A 20807-nucleotide genomic window follows, 5' to 3' on the forward strand; every position below is an offset into this window, starting at 1 on the left:
CCTGAGCTGTGATAAGTACACTGGTTTGTTTGTAAATTGCAGGCTTTACTGAGCTTGGATATCTTTATAAGTGAAGTGAGAATTCAAAACCTTTCTAAACTCATGTAGGCAGATTGTATTAACTCAAAGCTATAAGCCTCTCCCCCCCAACCAGCAATCTGAATTTCATTAAGTGACACACTGTGGAGAAGCCCAGAGAAGGAATGCTGAGCAGTTGGAGACTTGGAGGGCAGTCCCGTTGTTACTAGTCACGCTTTGCTTGTTTTCCCCTTGTAAGTAGGACCAATGAGTCGCTGAGAGGTATTCTGAAGGGGCAGGAAAGGTAGGATCTTCCTTTTGTTCCTAAGCAAACCAAGGCATGATAGTTATATGGGGGTGGAGCCTTAGATTTGTCACTTGAAATGTGTAGGAAAGAATAATAAAGGTCAGTAAAGGCCAAACCCAGGAACTTTACTGTAGCTAGCAGAGAAAAGCTGCAAGTGGATTTATATGACAAACCACATTTGGTGTAGTTGATAAATTTTCTTTACTACTTGTAAAAAAAAACATAGGGCTAACAGCCACTTTGTACATTTGCAGCAGTGGTGAAGCCTATGGAGGCTCACATCCGCTGGACAGGTTTTATTCCCAGGATATCAAAGCCCTTGGACATAACAGCAGCTACCGCTTCACACAGCAGCATCCGCCACATGTTCACCTTCAATACCTTCCCTGAAAAGACAGGAAAAAGACAATAATGAGGAGCTCAAAAAATAAAAAGGTAAAGAATGTGTTCCTTCTAGATTTTAGATTCAGCAATGTTTTGGGTCTTTAGGCTTTAGTGAGGATCCATAAAGTCCAGTGAGCCCGGGAGAATCCCATAACCTTTGCAGCCTAGGTCCATTCCAGTGGAGGGAACTAGTAACAACTGAGCATCACATCTTGAATGAGAAGTGGAGCAGAGAGAAATCATAAAACAGACCCTAGTACTGACATAATGTTCTCTAGTGACTGTTATCCAAAGTTTCTCCTAGCTTCTTAGCTCTTGGGAAACGAAGGGAGTAAAACTGTATTTATCTGGTGTTCACTGCATAATAAGAAAAGATGCATAAAAGATGAACAGAGAGGACTGGACCCTTACTTGGAAGGAGAAGTCCATACCTTAGCGTGTCAGATCTGTGATTTAAAAAACTCTTTGCTGGAGCTCCAATACCTGTATCCCTCAACGGCCCATGGCCTGGGTCTAGTGTCTACCCACTTCTAAACCGAACTTAGGCAGTACAACACAGAGGCCCAGGAACAGATAATCTCCTTTTAGACACCTGCCCAAATCCTTCATTCACAGCCCACACCAGATTTGCAACAAGCCTGGGATGGAGAGTGCCCTCTAGTGCTGAAATCTGAGTCTCCACAAGACCAGAGAAAAAAGTTGCTTAGAACTTTGAAAATGAACATAGGGGAAAACCCTTAGTCCTAATTGCATAGAAAGCCAGTAATGTAACCGACATGTACAACTGTCATCTACAGGGGAATCCATGAAAAGTGGCTGGAAGACAAGCTGATAAAGGGAAAACGATTACTGGGGTTGAAGAATGACTTGAAGACCAAAGCCGTGGCAGGTAGATTCAAAGGAGTAACAGTCTTGGGAATGATGCTCAAACTAGCAAGAACAAACACCACCACTGGGGGGAAGACTTTCATAGTATGCAAGGAAAATAACTGCAACTAGCAATATCACAGGAGAGCGGAATTCTCTCAACCTGTGTGAGGATCTATGTGCTGTAAACATTACCTATTTTCAAAGGCAGGTGGATGGAAGGAGGCTCACTCTGCCTTTTACATGAATAGATCTTCAAAGATAAGGGTAAACTAAACTTATGCAGTGACTTTTAGGACTTTACAATCCCATCAAGGTGGCATGTACCAATGCCATCTCACTAGTCCAAGTGATCAATTTCAGTTCACATTCGATGGCTCTGATAGGTCTAAGAATCAAAGGGATCACACAAACAAGACAAGTGTCTGCTAATACTAACTGATAGAATCAAAAAGGGAGAGAAAGATCCAGCATGGGAAGTGGCATACACAGCAGACTCATAGAATGGCAGACGTCCTAAACAACACTCTGGCCTCAGAATCAGCCCTTAAGGCATTCGGATCTGGCTGAAGAGCCCATGAGAGTATTGTAGGACTTTTTCTGTTGCTCATGGGTCTTAAAAGATATTTTAAAAGAGGTCTTTGGTAGGTAAAGAAAATGGTATGAAACACAATGGAATGTTAAACTGCCAGGAACAAAGGGACAAATGAGCTGTCTGCAAAAAGATGAATGCAAGTAGAGGTCACTGCAGTTAAGCCCGGCATAGACAAATACCACACAATCCGGAAACTCCCAGAGGGGAGGAGGAAGATGTAATAGGCATATTGTTAGGACAAAGACTTGCTGGTGTTCTACTCACCAGCAGGGTGACTATAGACAATGATGCTGTAAGAACATATTTTTAACATTTTTTACCATAAAGAAAGGTTACGATATTTTATCCAACACAACATGCTCAAATTCTTTAGAAAAGTACAACACAAAGGTAGCATGTATCAAAAATGTACCACAGGGGCTGCTGGCTGGGCCTAACTCTGTTCTGGGTGTTGAGGCCATTTGGGGAGTTAGCTAGTGGGTGCAAGCTCTTTCTGTCACTCTTGCTAATAAATTTTTCAAAGATTTATTTGAAATGCAATGTGACAGAGACATCTTCCATCTGCTTGTTCACTACCCAAGCGGTCACAATGGCCATAGCTAATGCAGGCTGAACTTAATCTGGGTCACTCAAGTGGGTGGCAGGGCCCCAAGCACTTGGGCTGCCATCCGCTGCATTCCCAGACCACTGGGACGTGAATTAGCACTGATATGAGATGTTGGTGTCCCAGGCAGTACCTTTACCTCCTACAGAACAATATGGGCCTCATCATATAAATCTTAAGGGAAAAAAAAGGACCTCAATATAGGCGCATAATTCAATGAAACTGCTTCATCGTTGGTTTCAGCAGCCCCTTTATAAACGAATTCTATGTATGCATGAACATGCTGTCCTCCTCCAGTGGTGTACAGTGGCAATACAGAAATTCTAGAAGTCACAACTGTTTTATGCTGAGAATGAACTACCAACCTGATAAGTATGGAAGATTTGAATTCAGTCTGTTTAAGAGTTGATGGTAATATATGCTAAGTTTCTGTATAAGAAAATTCTACCAACCAAAAAGAAATCATAAATAGTTAAAAATCTCAACCTAGATCAAGCAGGACAGAGCTAAAGACTACTTCTGAAATAACCAAAGTAACAGAAACAGTATTTTAAGAGATGCCGTTAAGTAAGTGATGTCTACGGTATGGGTATCACACAAAAGAAAGGGAAAGGCACTAACAACCCATTTTTTTTTTTTTTGACAGACAGATTGAAAGGTCTTCCTTTTTCCATTGGTTCACCCTCCACTGCCTTCCTGGGCCACAGCAGAGAGCTGGCCTGGAAGAGGAGCAGCCGGGACAGAATCCGGAGCCCCAGGCATAGGATTAGCCAAGTGAGCTGCGGCACCGGCCACTAACAACCCATTTAACGAATTAACAGCTGAAAAAGATACTCAAAAATAGACACAAAGACTTCTACAAATTGTCAAAGCATGTGTAAGAATTCTCATTGGACAGACAACAGATCTCTTGGCAGAAGCTGCAGAGAATGGGATAATGTATTAAAATTGTCAACCCAGAGTACCCTAGCAAAGTGGTTCCTGAAAAGTAAAGCAGAGGGGACCGGCGCTATGGAGCCAGCATCCCATATGGGCATTGGTTCGTGTTCTGGTTGCTCCCCTTTCAGTAAAGTTCCTTGCTACTGGCCTGGGAAAGCAGAGTAAGATGGTCAAGCTGCTTGGGCCCCTGCATGGCAGACAGGGAAAAAGCTCTTGCCTTCAGATAGGCTCAGCTGGGGAGTGAATCAGCAGAAGGAAGATCTTTCTGTCACTCCCTCAGTCCATAGGTCTACCTCTCAAATAAATGTCTTTAAAAAAAAAAAAGTGAAATTTCAAGGCAAGGAAAAACAGAATCCATTACCACCGGAGCAACCAGTATGAAAATATTAAGGGAATTTTTACACTTGAAATGAAATGTTAACTACCATCATGAATACAGCAAAAGAAAAGGAGGGTAGACACATAAGAGTCAAACCTTAGCAATACACACCATTTCTTGTGCCATATAAACATCTAGAATACTAAAAACTCACATGACACAGTGAAGGGAACCCTGACGGGATAGACGGTTGTACCACTAAGTGTGTATACTGGTACACTAATGATGCCTCTCAAGGAACCAGAAAAGAACAAACTCTAACCCCCGCTCCCCCCAAAAAAAGTCAACAAAACTGACACTTCTACCTTGACTAAAAAAGAGAGGACCCAAATAGCAGCACAATTCAAAAGATCATACACCAAGAGAGAGCCTAAAAGAAACAGATACATTTCTGGGTAACTATAGCCTATCAAAACTGAACCACGACAATACAAAATCTGAACAGACCAATTGTGAATAATAAGAACCACTAACAAAGTCTCCCCAGCAGCAGCGCTCAGGACTGCATAGCTTTACTGCTGACTTCTATCAAAACCTAACCAATGGGCCAGCCCTGTAGGGTAGCAGGTAAAACCGCCACCGGCAGTGCAGGCATCCCTTATGGGCGCCAGTTCAAGTCCTGGCTGTTCATCTTCCAATCCAGCTCTCTGCCATGGCCTGGGAAAGCAGTAGAAGACAGTCCAAGTGCTTGGGCCCCTGCATCCATGTGGGACAACCCAGAGGAAACTCCTGGCTTCAGAGCAGCGCAGCTCCGGCCGCTGCAACCAACTGGGGAGTGAACCAGCAGATAGAAGGTCTCTCAATCTGCCTCTCCTGTATAACTCTGAGGTTCAAATAAATCTTTTTTTTTTTTTTTAAAGGGACCAGTGATGTGGCATAGGGCATAAAGCCACCACCTACGCACCGGTTCGAGTCTTGGGTGCTCCACTTTCAATCCAGCTCTCTGCTATGGCCTAGGAAAGCAGAGGAAGCTGGCCCAAGCAATTGGGCCCCTGTACTCACATAGGAGACCCAGAAGAAGCCCCCAGCCACGGTCATTTGTGGAGTGAACCAGTGGATGGAAACCGCCCTCCCCCCTCCGCCTTTCTCTGCCACTATGCCTTTCAAATAAATAAATCTTAAAAAAAAAAAAAAATTAGTCAATTATACAAGCCCAGCATGACCCAGAAAACAAAACCAGACTCAAGGACCTAAGCCAATCAATGTCTCTGAGGAACACAGATGCAAAAATTTCCAACAGAATAGTGGCAAACAATCTTAAAGACACACATCAAAAAGATTGTATGCCATTAACCAGTGGGATTTATGAAGGACAAAAACCATCTGATCAAAAATCAAATTCATCCTTTTAGACCAAAATGTGTTTTTACTAACTGCTGAGCTTGTGACTGATTAGAATGTCTGCTTAACAGATAATTAATGACTCCCTGAGAATTCCACACACTGGTCTTTAGAAAGCTGGCTCAAGTGGCAAATCAATTGGTCCCAACCTCCTCAGCTGGACAAGAGACCTGGATTGCTGACTGCAAGGTGAAGGTAACCACTGTACCTGTGTTCCCGACTCTCTGTTTACCACACTGCCTCCTTCTCTGTTGGAAAGTCCTGCTAATGTGCAAGCTGGGAGAAGCACACCCTTGTGGACCAGAGGTCTGCCTGCTCCTTGCTGCTCCCCCCACCCCCAAGATGCTGGTTTCTTGAATGAACCTGATCACTTTCATCAAACTCTCTTCTGCAAATTTGCTGTCTCATGTTTAGCCAGCATCAGTTTTATTAAAAGGCAGAAAGACCAGATTGTGGGGTAGTGAGTTAAGCAGCCAACATCACACATGCACACAGTTCAATTACTGGCTGCTCCACTTCCCTGGTCTTGCAGACATCTGAAGATTGACCCAGCAGAGGGAAGATCTCTAACTCTGCGAAATATATGCACACATAAACCTTTATTTAATTTTCTAAAAAAAGGCAGGGCAATAGAGTTGGGGACATCTCCCATCTACTGCTTCACTCCCCAAATGCCCACATCAGCTGGGGCAGACTTGGCTGAAGCCAGAAATTTCATTCAGTCTCCCAAGTGGAGACAGGAACCCAAGTACTTGAGCGACCTCCTGCTACCTCCCAGGGTGAGCATTAGCAGAAAGCTCTATCAATAGTGGTGAAGCCAGAACTCAAACCAGGCACTTGGTACAGGATGCAGTCATGTTAACGTTGCCCTACAACTCCTGCCTTACCTCTCAACAAACCAGATGCAGAAAGAACACATCTCAATACAATTAAGGCTATTTACAACAAAACAACAACAAACATAATTCTGAATGAAGAAAAGCTGAAACCATTGACTCTAAGATCAGGAATAACACATTCTAGGATGTACAAACTTTGCTCACAGTGCTATGTTTTCTAAGTGTAAGTCTTAGCCAGAGCGATAAGGTAAAGAAATAAAGAGGATCCGAATCTAAAAGGAGAACATCAAATTATCCCTGTGTACTGATGACATAATTTTTAAGTGGAAAAACCCAAGATTCCACCAAAAAACCTTAAGATGAAAGTTAACGGGGGTGGTGCAGCACAACACGGGCATTCCATATGGGCGTTGGGTTTGAGTCCGGGCTCCTTCACTTCTAATCCAGCTCCCTGCAAGTACACCTGAGAAAGCAGTGGGGATGGCCCAAATGCTTGGGCCCCTGTATCCATGGGAGAGACCTGGAGGAAGCTCCTGGCTTCAGTCTCCTTGCAGCCATTTGGGAAGTGACCAGCAGATGGAAGCGCTCTCTCTCCCCCCTTCTTTCTAATTCTAACTCTGTCTTTCAAATAAATAGGGGCCAGTGACGCTGTAAAGCATGTTAAGCCATCATCTCCAACACCAGTGTCCCATATCGGCCTGTTGAATTCCCAGCTGCTCAGCTTCCCATCCAGCTCCTTGCTATGGTGCCCGGAAAAATCAGCCAAAGATGCCCCATGCGCTTGGGCCCCTGCATCCATATGAGAGACCTGGATAAAGCTCCAAGCTATTGCAGCCACTTGGGAAATAACCAGAGGATGGAAGAGTGCCCTCTCTTGGTAACTCTGCCTTTCAAATAAAACAAATATTTAAAAATATACAAATAGAAAAATGAGAAGTTTGGGGAAGATGGTGATGCAGCAGCGGGATGTTCCAAATTGCACAGGGAAAAATGGATAATGAATGAGTAGAAGGGATACAAGCAGGAAGTGGAATCACAAAAAGTTTGCACAGAGTGGCCCAGGAATTTACCAGCAGCACCCGGGTCCACAGACGTGCTCAAAGTACAGAAAGGGAATGGCACGGAGACCCAGCGAGGAAGAGACAATCGCCGCTCCCTCAGTGTCCCAGGAGATGCAGACACGGATGAGTGGGGAGATTTAGTGAACGGCACTTGGTGCTCTAAGTGGGGGGAGGGAGACATTCTGGGGGACGGGCAGAGAAGTTGAACATGCCACAATCCGTGGATGTCTCCCCCCTCCCCCCAACTGGAGCTGCGGGTGCAGGAGGGGAGGCCATATTGATTGTTTACATTTTCAAGTGCAGCCTCCCACACACGAACCCATCAATTGTGGGGTCACCTCACCACACACTCAACCCGGGAACAAGGATCACAACAATTCCGAGTGATCCCCCCTCCCACCCATCACACAAGCTGCACAGCAACAAATAAAAGTGAACACCAAAAGCCCAAGCACTTTTTGGCAAACAAAGGAGCAGGGAGACTAGCCCCCAGCAGGCACGACTTAGTACTTCAAAGCCCAGGTACATGCCTCCTTAAGTACTCGGAACTAAACAAAGCTCCAGGAGGTGTAGTTGCTTGCTTACACTGGCAACCGGAACAGACACATAGCAGCTCATAGCAGAGGGAAATCGATTTAAAAAGACAGCCAATCACAAACCAAGCAGAAATGCCAAAGAAAAAAATTCCAAATAATAACAAGGAAGAACCCATGAACATGCCAGTGGAACAATCTAAATCTTCAATTTCTTCTTCAGCCTCCATTATTGCAGTCATGCCAGAAAGAAGCAATCAGAAACAGATTCAAGATCAATGAAAAGCATTCCCAAGAAATTGAGATTCCAAAGAGAAGCCACAATGAGATACTACAAATGAAAAATTCACCTGACCAAATAAAAAATGCCATGCTATCTCTCAGAAATCGAACAAATGAAATCGAAGAGTGAACATCACAAATAGAAGACAAACTTCTGCAAATAACACAGACCAAACACAAGAATAAGAAATTGGAAAATTAAAAATCACAGTTGGAGATTTACAAGATTCTATCAAGTCATGGAACGTACTGATCATAGGAGTCCTGGAAGGTATAGAAAAAGAATGGATTAGAAGGCCTTCTTAATGAAGTAATATCAGAAACCTTCCAGAATAGGCAAACTGAAAAAGACATCCAAGTACAGGAAATAAACAGAACGCACAACAGACAGCGCCACAAAAGGAATTCATCACACACACTGTGGCAACACAGCTCAGTGAAACACAAAGAGCAGATCTTAAAATGTGCCTGAGACAAAGGACAAATCACATTCAGAGGTAATCCAATTAGACTCACCCCAGACTTCTCATTGCAAACCCTAAAGGCAAGGAGACAATGGCAAGATATTCTTAAAGTTTAAAAAGGAAAAAAAAAAACAAAAAAAAACTGTCAATCCAGAATACTGTACCCTGCAAAGCTATCATTTATGAATGAAGGAGAAATAAAGATTTTCCATGACAAACAGAAAATTTGTATCTTCACGCCCAGCCCTACAACACTGGCTCAAGGGGATGGAATGCTACAGCAGAAACTCAGAAACAGGAACTTCACTACAAAAGAAAGCGAAAGTAGAAAATGACTCAAAAAGTACAAACAAAATCCAAAATACATAAACAGCTCTACTTAAGGAAACATGGCAGGGAAAAGACGGTATTTAACAATAGTCACAATGAATGTAAATGGTCTCAACTCCCCAGGTCAAAGACACAGACTAGCTGAATGGATTAACAAAGTAAATCCATCTATCTTCTGCCTACAAGAAACACACCTTACCAATAAAGACACATGCAGACTTAAAGTGAAAAGGAGAAAAAAAATATTCCATGCTAACAGAAAGCATAAAAGAGCTGGTATGGCCATCCTAATATCAGACAAACTAGACTTTACCACAAAAACTATTAAGAGGGACAAAGAAGGAACTATATAATGATTAAAGGAACAATTCAACATGAAGATGAGACTATTATAAATGTATATGCACCTAATTAAAGGGCACCTGGCTATCTGAAAGAATTATTAAGGGATTTAAAGGAAGACATCGACTCAAATATAACAGTCACCGGGGACTTCAGCTATGGACTGATCAGACAGAAAATCAACAAGCAAACAACAAAGCTCATGAACACTATAGACCAAATAGACCTAGCAGATTATCTACGGAGCCTTCCACTCCATGGCCAGAGAGTACACATCTCTCCCTGGTGCATGGAACTCTCTCTAGGATTGATCATATGCTACATCATAAAGGGAGTCTCAGCAAATTCAAATAACTTGAAATCACACCATGCATCTTCTCAGACCACACTGCCCTGAAGCTGGATATGAACAACTGAAGAATCTCTGCATCATGTGCAAACACATGGAGAATGAACATGTTTCTGAATGAGCAGTGGGTCATAGAAGAAATCAGAACATTTCTAGAAACAAATGAAAATGACAGTACAACTTACCAAACTTTGTGGGATACAGCAAAAGCAGTGTTAAGAGGAATGTTTACACTAATTGGTGCTACAACAAGAAACTGCAAAGGCACCAAATAGATGAACTCTATGCACCTCAAGGATCTAGAAAAACACCAGCAACCCAAACCCATATACAGTAGAAGAAAACAAATAATTAAAATTAATCAACAAAATTGAAACCAAAAAAACAATACAAAAGATCAGCAAAAGGAAAAGCTGTTTTTTTTGAAAAAATGCACAAAATTGAAACACCATTGGCCCAATGAACAAAAAAAAGACTCAAATCAATAAAATTAGAGATGATAATGGAAACGTAACAAGCCACAACAAAAATAAAAAGAATCACTAGAAATTACTACAAAGAGTTGTATGCCAGCAAACAGGGAAATCTATCAGAAATGGATAGATTCCTGGACACATACAAGTTACCTAAACTGAGCCATGCAGACATAGAAAACCTAAACAGACCCCTAACCGAGACAGAAATTGAAACAGTAATAAAGGCCTTCGCAACAAAGAAAAGCCCAGGACCAGATGGATTCACTGCTGAATTCTACCACACATTTAAAGAAGAACTAACTCCCATTCTTCTCAAACTATTCAGAACAATCGAAAAAGAGGGAATCCTCCCAAATTCTTTTCTATGAAGCCAATATATTTTAGTCCTAAATCTGGAAAAGATACAGCAGAAAAAGAAAACTATAGATCATTCTCCCTGATGAGCACTGATGCAAAAATCCTCAACAAAATCCTGGCCAATCGAATCCAACTACACATCAGACAGATCATTCACCCAGAAACAGTGGGATTTATCCCTGGTATGCAGGGGTGGTTCAACATTCAAAAATCAATGTGATACATCACATTAACAAATTGAGGAACAAAAATCTTATGATTATCAATAGATGCAGAGAAAGCATTTGACAAAATACAACACCCCGTCATAAGGAAAACTCTTGAGCAAATTGGGTTTAGAAGGAACATTCCTCAACACAATCAAGGCAATTTATGAAAAAACCACGGTCAGCATCCTATGGAATGTGGCAGAGTTGGAGGCATTCCCACAGAGATCTGGTACCAGACAGGGATGCCCACTCTCACCACTGCTATTCAATATAGTCCTAGAGGTTTTAGCCAGAGCCATTAGGCATGAAAAGGAAATCAAAGTGATATAAATTGGGAAGGAGGAAGTCAAATTATCTTTCTTTGCAGATGACATGATTCTATATATAGGGGATCCAAAAGACTCCACTGAAAGACTACTGGAACTCATAGCAATCCCATTCACAATAGCCACAAAAACAATCAAGCACCTTGGAACAAATTTAACCAAGGAGGTCCAAGAGCTCTATGATGAGAATCACAAAACATTAAAGAAATAGATTAAAAAAAAAAAAATCTGCCATGCTATGAATCGGACGATTCAATATCATCAAAATATTCATTCTTCCAAAAGCAATTTACAGGTTCAATACTATACCAATAAAAATACCAAAGATATTCTTCTCAGATCTAGAATAAATGATGCTGAAATTCATATGGAGGAACAGGAGACCTCGAATAGCTAAAGCAATCTTATACAACAAAAAACAAAGCTGGAGGCATCACAATACCAGACTTCAAGACATACTAAAGGGCAGTTATAATCAAAATAGCCTGGTACTAGTACAAAAACAGATGGATAGACCACTGGAACAGAGCGGAAACCCTAGAAATCAATCTAAACACCTACAACCAACTTGTATTTGATAAAGGAGCTAAAACCAATCTCTGGAGCAGCCAAAGTCTCTATAACAAATGGTGCTGGGAAAACTGGATGTCCACATGTACAAGTATGAAGCAATACCCCGGCCTTACACCCAACACAAAAATCCACTCAACATGGATTAAAGATCTAAATCTATGCCACAACACCATCCAATTAACAAAGATCATTGAGGAAACCCTTCAAGACGTTGGCACATGCAAAGATTTCCTGGGAAAGACCCCAGAGGCACAGGTGGTCAAAGCCAAAATGAACAAATGGGATTACCTCAATTGAGAAGCTTCTGTACAGCAAAAGAAAACAGTCAGAATGGGAGAAATTATTTGCAAACTATGCAACCAATAAAGGCTTAATAACCAGCATCTACAAAGAGATCAAAAAACTCCACAGTAACAAAACAACCCAGTTAAGAGATGGGCCAAGGACTTGAAAAGGCATTTTTCAAAAGAGGAAATCCAAATGGCCAACAGACACATGAAAAAAATATTTAGGATCTCTTGCCACCAGGAAAATGTAAATCAAAACCTCAATGAGGTTTCACCTCGCCCCAGTTAGAGTGGCCGTCATATAGAAATCAACAAACAACAAATGCCGGAGACGATGTGGGGAAAAGGACACCCTAACCCACTGTTGATGGGAATGTAAACTTGTAAAGCCACTATGGAAAACAGTATGGAGAGACCTAAAAAATCAATATAGTCCTACCATATGACCCAGCCATCCCACTCCTGGGAATTTACCCAATGGAAATGAAATCAATAAACAAAACAGCTATCTGCACCTCCATGTTTACTGCAGCTCAATTCACAATAGCTAAGACATGGAAGCAATCCAAACGCCCATCAACCAAAGACTGGACAAAGAAATTGTGGGATATGTACACTATGGAATACTACATGGCAGTAAAAAAGGATGTAATCCAGTCATTTGCAACAAAATGGAGCAAGCTGGAAAACCTCATACTTAGTGAAATAACCCAGTCCCAAAGAGACAAATACCATATGTTCTCCCTGATTTCGGAATTAATAGTGCTCCTAAAATGAAAGCTCTAGAAGTGACACTGTCACTTTTAGAATCAATGACTTGAATAATCCTTGACTTGACTGTCGAGGGACAGTATATTATAGTTACTTTTTATTTTGTATATCCTTTTCCCCCCGTTTTCTTTCTTTTCCTTTTCCCTTCTTCATACTATATGTTGATCTCTTTATGTAACAGAGTTACATATGTATTTTAAGTCAATTGGAAAAGATCCCAGTTAAAAATAACAGGGGGAATAAGAGAGGGAGGAGGTAGTCTATAACTGTAAAGCAGTATAGTTTTGCATACAGTCCTGCAGACTCACTTCTAAGGGTACAGCCTAAAAACTTGACATGGGACTCCAAACCTATAAAAATCAGTGGTATAAATGACATCTTAACTGTTAAAGTGATCATATTAAATGTTAAAGTCAACATATAGATAGGCTTAAGTGTAAAAGTGATCATATAAGTAACATCAAGTACTTGGTAATAATAGAATTAAAAAGGAAGGAAAGTCCAATATGGGAAGCAGTCCACACAGCGGACCCCTAGAATGACATTCGCTGTAAATAACACTCTGACCTCAGATTAAACCCTTAGAGCTTCCTGGTCTGGCTGAAAGGCCCATGATAAAGGAGCTGAAACCAACCTCTGGAGCAGCCACAGTCTCTTTAACAAATGGTGCTGGGAAATTTCAGGGTTGAAAGCCAACACTCTGTGGCAAAAAATATCCTACACAGAGGATCTCGGTGAGACCTCAGTGGAAAGAAAGGGCCATCAAAGAAGGATGTACTCTTCTCTGAAGGGAGGAGAGAACATCCACTTTGCTTGTGGCCATGTCCAAATACCGATGGAGTCTATGGTCACAGAAGGCTTCCACAGCCTTGGCAGACCATGGCTGTAGCCTTGGGTGATCACTGACGTCATAAATAAGAGTGTTAATTGTTAAAGGAACAAGAGCAGTCACTGTACACTTCCCATTAGCACCTCCATCTTTAATGAGTTGTACTATGAGAACTGACTGCAAATCTTGTTCTCAAATTGTACTCTGCATGTTGTGTGTGTGCGTGGGTGCAAACTATTGAAATCTATACTTAACCTGGAGTTGGTCCTCTTGTATATAAAATCAAACTAAAAATCAACCATAATGAAGAAGCAGACAGGAGAGGGAAATGGGATGGGAGGGTGGGTATGGGGGAAAGAATTCCAAAAGCTGTATCTATGAAAAAGTGCATTCATTAATAAAAACTTAAAAAACTTAAAAACAGATAAATGAATCCAGAAATGGTACAGAATATAAAAAAACATACAGAAACCTGTATTGTTTACATACAATAAAGAAACCACTGGGAAAGAAATCTAAAAAGCAACACCATTTACAACAGCTTACAAGAAATTTAATATCCCTAATTCACCGTGCAATTCAATCATGCTTTACTTCATAATATACTATGTGGTTCTGGAGAGAAAAGATACAGAGACCACTGAAACAATTCCATGAATACATCAAAATATTCACAACCAAATGATTTTTGACAAACGCACTAAGATATACACTGGGATAAGCAAATTCATGAATACTTTACTGTGGTAAAACTGCATGTCCAGAGAAACAAACCTTTCTCACCATATATAAAAAACATCTAGAGTACAACAAACACTTAAGTCTGAGATCCAAACCTATAACACTAGTATTGGAAACGTAGGAGAACCACTTCAGGAAACCAGTCTGGGCAAAGATTTTTTGGATTTGACCTGAAAAGCACAGCCAACAAAACTGAAAACATGGGATTAAACCAAAGTAAAAACCTACGTAGCCAAGGAAACAACACGGACACAGAGATAAATGACAGAATGGGAGAAAATAAAAGCAATCAGTCGTCCAATAAGGGACTGATATGTAGAATATATAAAGAATTGCAACACTGAAAAATCTAAACATCTGATTAAAATTCTGGGTGACTAACATGAACAGAGATTTCTCCAAATGGAGTGAGACAGGGACAAAGGCAATCTCTCATACACTGCCAATGCAAATGCAGATTAGTATAGCCATATGAAAAACAGTACGGAGGGTCCTTAAAAAAGTAGAAATAGAATTTCCATATGACCCAGCAGTCCCAGTACTGGATATTTATCCAAAAGAAATGAAATCAGGATGTTGAAGTGACACTTGGACTCACATTTACTCCATCACTATTTACAACAATCAAAACATGCAATCACCTAAGCTGTCCCTCAAGGAGTGAATGCAAAGACGGAGGCATGTACACAATTGTATACTGTTCAGCCATTAAAAAAATAAAATCCTGTCCCTGGTAGCAACATGCATGGAGTCGCAGTTATGTTAAATAAAAGGCGGCACAGAATGACAAATATCCCATGTTCTCATTTGTATGTGTTAAGTTAAAAAGGTGAGACATAGAGAACAGAATAGTGGTTATCAGAGCCTTGTAAGGAGAGAGATGGGTACAGGGGTGCAGCTAGGGACAGGGACTAACTGGCAATGCTCTGTAGCGCACCAGGATCATCATATTTGACACTAATCATGTATTCTAAGAATGAGTAAAGAGGATTTTGAATGATCCAAGACAAAGAACTGAGAATTGTCTGGGGTGATAAATACGCTAATCACCCTGAGCTGATCAGAATACACTGTACCTGTGCATCAAAATATCACACAATAACTCAGTAATATGAATAATTTCCATATGTCAACAGTAAAGGCTTTCTTCCCACTATGCCACAGATGCCCACCTGCCTATAACACACTAATCAGTCTACTTCCTTCACTATGTAACATGGCAAGAAACAGCCCAAGAAAACAATTTTACAAGGATAGTTTTCATTATCAAGAATTTCATTTATCAAGTTTCATTATCAAGAAACATTTTGTAACCTCAGACACTGCTGTTTTTGGAAACATTGTTTCCTTGGAAGTTATAGGGTGCCATCCCATGCAACCAAGGTTAGCAAAAGACACTAAATGGACAAGAATCCACTGCTAGCTCAAATTTACTGCTATACATGACACAGATCACTGTGCTGTGAGATTCCCATGAAAAAAGCCAATTAGAAAACTGCCCCAATGCAATTCAAATGCCTTAATGGTGCCCCATTCACTATATTGCCACTAAGAGACACTCACCAGTCTGTCTGTCTTTTTCCACACAGTAGCAGCTATCGTAGAACTCTGTGAAAGTAGTTGCAAGCTCATAGATATAATCGCACAGTGTGTGGAGAAACAAGTCATCCAAAATCTTCTGTAAAATCTCAGGGAACCGTAAAATGCACCGGCCCAGTTTCCATTCCTTCTCATGGTCCAAAATGATTTTAGTTTCACGTGCAGCCTTCTGGAGCATCTCTTCATCAATATTGGCCAGACGCGCAATGGACCTGCAAAATCAGGCAGCTACTGTCACTCCCTTTTGTTAGGCTCATTCTTCTCCTCTCACAAAACATGTAAGAAGTACCTGGTAAGTCTGTAATTACTGTTAAATTTTTATAAAATAGAGGAAGTATAATTTTATTACAGGATACATATTAGGTAAAGCTAACAATCTGGTCTAAAATATATCAAAAATGGGAATGATTATTCTAGGGGGTAAGCAAACACCATTCTAATATTAGCCCTTCCTCTGTAAGTGTTACATATAAATTTTTTTAAAAATTTATTTGAGAAGTAGATTTAGAGAATCCTCTGTTTGCTGGTTCACTTCCCAAATGGCCACTATGGCCATGGCCAGGCTAGGGCAAAGCCGGGAGCTTCTTCCAGGTCTCCCGCATGGGCACATGGGCCCAAGGACTTGAGCCATCCTCTGCTGCTTTCCCAGGTGCTTTAGCAGGGAGCTGGTTTGGAAGTGGAGCAGCTGGGACTCAAACCGATGCCCATAAGGGATGCTGGCATCATGGGCAGTGGCTTTACCTGCTACAGCATATTGCCAGCCCCTCAAATAAATTTTTTTAAAAATGAAGGCATTTAGCCTCTAAGTGAAGATGGTGGTTCACACACTCTTGTCCCACACAGGTGTACCTGTGTTCAATTCTCAGCTCAAACTCGTCTCAAGGCTCCTAAGGCATATTCCTGGAGGTAGCAGTTACGGCTCAAATAACTAGATTCCAGGCTACCCTTGTGGGAGACTGAATTCCCAGCTCTTGGCTTGACACACTGCTGCTGTGGCCATCTGGGGAGTTAATCAGCAGCGGGAGCTCACTCTGTGGAAGTGTCTCCCCGCCTTACAGCTCCCGTCCTCTCAAGTTACTACTCAAACCAAGAGGCTTAGGAGATTTTCTGCCAGGGAGAAGAGGAACAGGCCTATGAATCCATGTTCCAGTTGGGATTCTAAAACAGGACATATTTCCAAAGACGCTTGTACACAGCAAAACAACTCAGAAAAGACCAGTGCAGAGCAACTAAGTGTAACTCTGATTCAAAATAAAAGTGTGGGGCCCATGGTGCAGTGGCACACTAGGCTAAGCTTCCGCCTGCAGCACCGGGATCCCATATGGGTGTCGGTTTGTGCCTGAGCTGCTCCTCTTCCGATTCAGCACTCTACTATGGCTTGGGAAAGCAGTGGAAGATGACCCAAGTCTTTGGGCCCCTGTACCCACGTGGGAGACAAAGAAGCTCCTACCTTCGAAATGGCTCAGCTCTGGCCACTGCGGTCCTTTGGGGAGTGAACCAGAAGAAGATCTTTCTCTCTGTCTCTCCCTCTGTGTCTGTAACTCTACTTCTCAAATAAATAATAAAAGTGTCTATCCACAATTACCTGATTCTAGTGAAGGCATACAACAAGTAAGCAGCTGTGTTTCCTCTGTCGTCTAGCATTTTGTCAAAGGAGAAGATGTAGTCATTCAAGCGGTTATGAGAAAGGTCAGCATATTTGATACAGCCATAGGCAACGGATGTCTGAGCAGCCTGCAATTCCTCTGCAGTTAAAACCTTGGGGAAAAAAGATAATACTTCATTGCTTAGTGACCACTGCCTGTATCCTGGTGTCTCCTAGCAGATGACTACGGAAGAAAACAGCAAACAGTGCTTTCTATCAATAAGCCTTAACAAACACTGACACTGAAGTATCATGCACTGAAGCAATGAGAATATAAAGCTTACCAGCCGTGTACAACAGAACCGTGACTTGTGAAATGTCAAGTGTTAGTGTAAATTTTTTCCAATCTATTCAGTAGACATGAAACCCAAAACACAATTTATTAATTTATATCAAAAACTTCACATGATAAACACTGAGGTCATAGGACATAAAACACAATAAAACCTAACAAATTATGATTACGAAAATAATCGAAGTCAACACAGTATCCAGAGTTAAAGAAGGAAACATACACTGATTCACTACTATGTGGTCATGCACTGTGAAGCATCAGACCTCAAGGACGGACTGATCTGTGTTCCAATCATGAAAGTAGACTAACTCTTCACCAAAAGCAACTGTTGAGAGGTTGGGTAAAATACAGATTGTGAAAGCTGTCAGATCAAAATGTTAGGGTCATGTCAACCCCATGAAAAAAACAAACTGGGAGGTTATGAGGAAAGAGTCTCACCCATGACTGCCTGATAGAAACTGTCTTAAAGACTGCCAGAACCACCTTAAACAAAAACACTTTGCAGAGAGATCTGTCTGTTCAACCTTGGGCTGGTGTCATCCTTGCTACCAACCTTTGTAGCCAAGAACTATTATTTCACAGTAACAGATGCAGGCCTCATTTTTGCCTTTAATAACACCCTTGTCTCAACCTCTTTGAATATGCTCACAGTTTACTATGTACCACATCCTCTCACTGACACATGTTCTATTCTCAAATATTATTCTTTGAAGAATCTGTTATTTAGAAGAATACAGAGAAACTGCGGTCAACGGACAGTCTCAAAGCAGCGACATTCTGGGGGAACACAGCAACATGGCAGCTGAGGAAGACGCTCTGGCAAACCTCTCCACACAGAAAGCCACCCTCACAAAAGCCAAGAAAGTCAGGAAAGACCACAGTAGCTGGTTTTACTCCAGTAAGAAGACAAGACCATGGAAAAGGGCAGGGAGGAAAGACTTGACCGAATGACCCTTCCCAGAGCTCCAACAGCATGTGTGTAGAGACCACGTATCTTGGCTTGGTGGAAGAAGACTTTCAATGAGAAACTGATTAGCTAAACCATACAGGCACCATGAGCCTCTGGCTACATGTCTGATGGTCTGCTTCTAGCACACTGCCCCCACTTCCAGAAGACAGCAGAGAAAGACTCAGTCCACTGGATGCAGAGCAGGAAAACGAGCTTATAGAATTTTGCAGTGAAGCTCAGAACAAGGCTTACTGCAGTGAGACTCGGCACCTGATAAAAGCCCAAAGTCTCCCTTCTTAGGCCAGTGCCCACAGATATTCATCTGTCCTGGTACCTGGTGGAAACCTGCACATCTGCTGGGATGCGTTCATTTTGGCCTGTCCCACAACCAGCCATCTGCAGACAAGATAAACATCCTTGAGACAGCAGAAAGCCTAGTATTTCAAAGGCTCAAGTGCAGTCCAGCTAAGTGTCAGCCTGGGGAGCAGGGGATTGCTTTCTAGAACTGTCTCCCAGTTTGGAAGAAGAAAACTTCAACCACTGGAAGACAGACATGAAAGTGCGCATAGGACTGTCTCCGAGAACTCAGTGCCATGCTGATAAAACCTGTATTGACCCCTGTCCTCACCCTAATGCCTGCAGACAGAGACTGTGGACATGCCCTAGTGCCAAATGGAGGCTCACAGCTGCAGTTCAGTGGACGTACATCCTGGCCAACATCACCTGTTGGGTGGCAGTGAACTCAGGCACCCACAACAATGTGAGTCGATGCCCAAGCCCTGTGCTGCAGTGGTTCTGGCAGGCTGTGACTCTGGGTGTGATCTAACACGGCAGCACTGGTGACTGCAGGAATTCCCATTCCATTTCTCCCCAGTCCCATGCAGCACAACACCGTAATTGTCTGCCTGGTGGAAGAAGAGTGGTGGGCACAAAGACACTTGAGAAACCTGGAGACAGCTCTGAAGCGCACTGTGTGCCTCTGCCAGATGTTAAGCAGTCCAAGCCAAGCCTACCTTAGCAAGGATCTGTGCAACCGCTCACGAACAAGAGGTAGGCACGTCCAAGATTCGTCACTGCACACTGAAGACTGGAGCCCACTTGCCCCCTTGCTCTGCCTTGTACAAATACATCTCTCCTGGACCAAGATGAAATTCCAAACCCTTGTCATCACTACCATCGATCATCATGAAAAGGTATAGGGAGACTAACTATAGTCTCTAAATGGAACTACAGCCAAAACAACCTATCAAACCAAGACCCAAAGTTACAATGCAAAAAAGCTGCACATAAGCTAGCTCTAGACGCACTGACTTCTTTTAATTGTCAGTTCCTTCAAGGAAAACAAAAATGAAAACCCACAACACAATGCTTGGTACACATTATGCCAATAAGGTTCCAATTACCTTATCTCTTTCCTTTTCCTTCAATTTGTCCATGGATCGTTTTAGACCTTCTTCCAGAAGGTCTACAAGGCGTACTGTTTCACCTGATCGCGTTTTAAACTTCTTCCTAAAAACATTTAAAGGCCTCAATCAAGAACTAAAACATACTTTTCAACTCAGAGATCTGTGAATAGGGAAGTCTGAGGGACTTTACCACAAACTCTAATATATGCCTGTTTCAAATCTCTATGGCACAGGTTTCACCTGATAACCTAGTGTTAACACCTGCACCACTAAACTCAAGGCATCCATGCTTCAGCTCTAACAGCACCCTCTATAACATGTTAACCATTAATATTCATGTGTTTCCTGACAGAAATAAAGGTGACATTTGTTACTTTGTTAACTCGCCTGGAATACAACATCTGGGTCAGCAGTTTTATCCTCCCATTCAAACCCCTAGTAACATCTATGTTTGTGTCTAGAATCATTTAAAAATCAGGAAAATCTTTACTGGAATTTGATTTACATTTCTCTATGTAGTGATTCCTCTTATTCCATAGTAACCCAACCTCAGATTTGTATCAAAATCAGCTGAGAGGCTTAAAAACCAGGAGCCATTCAGATCTACTGAAATGACAATCTGGAAGCACTGACAGGCACTGCCTTGGGAGCCACACTCTGGAAAGCATTTTGGAGAACTGCAGATTCCATGAGGCTGCAGTGATGGCTGA

At 41.9% G+C, this 20807-nt stretch overlaps 1 protein-coding gene across 1 annotated transcript in view; it reads right to left on the reverse strand.

Annotated features, from left to right (window-relative positions):
* Positions 1-507: 507 nt before the first annotated feature.
* Positions 508-20807, reverse strand: part of RARS1 (arginyl-tRNA synthetase 1) — a 45004-nt gene continuing 24704 nt past the window's right edge. Inside the window, exons 12-15 of the mRNA XM_062188714.1 lie at positions 20095-20200; positions 17388-17560; positions 15767-16014; positions 508-711 (exon numbers count right to left, since the gene is read on the reverse strand). Of these exons, the coding sequence (XP_062044698.1) occupies positions 602-711; positions 15767-16014; positions 17388-17560; positions 20095-20200 (637 nt within the window). The 3' untranslated portion in view covers positions 508-601. The remainder of the gene's footprint in view (positions 712-15766; positions 16015-17387; positions 17561-20094; positions 20201-20807) is intronic.

The sequence above is a fragment of the Lepus europaeus genome, chromosome 4 (genome assembly GCF_033115175.1).
Source record: "Lepus europaeus isolate LE1 chromosome 4, mLepTim1.pri, whole genome shotgun sequence".
Taxonomy (NCBI): Eukaryota; Metazoa; Chordata; class Mammalia; order Lagomorpha; family Leporidae; genus Lepus; species Lepus europaeus.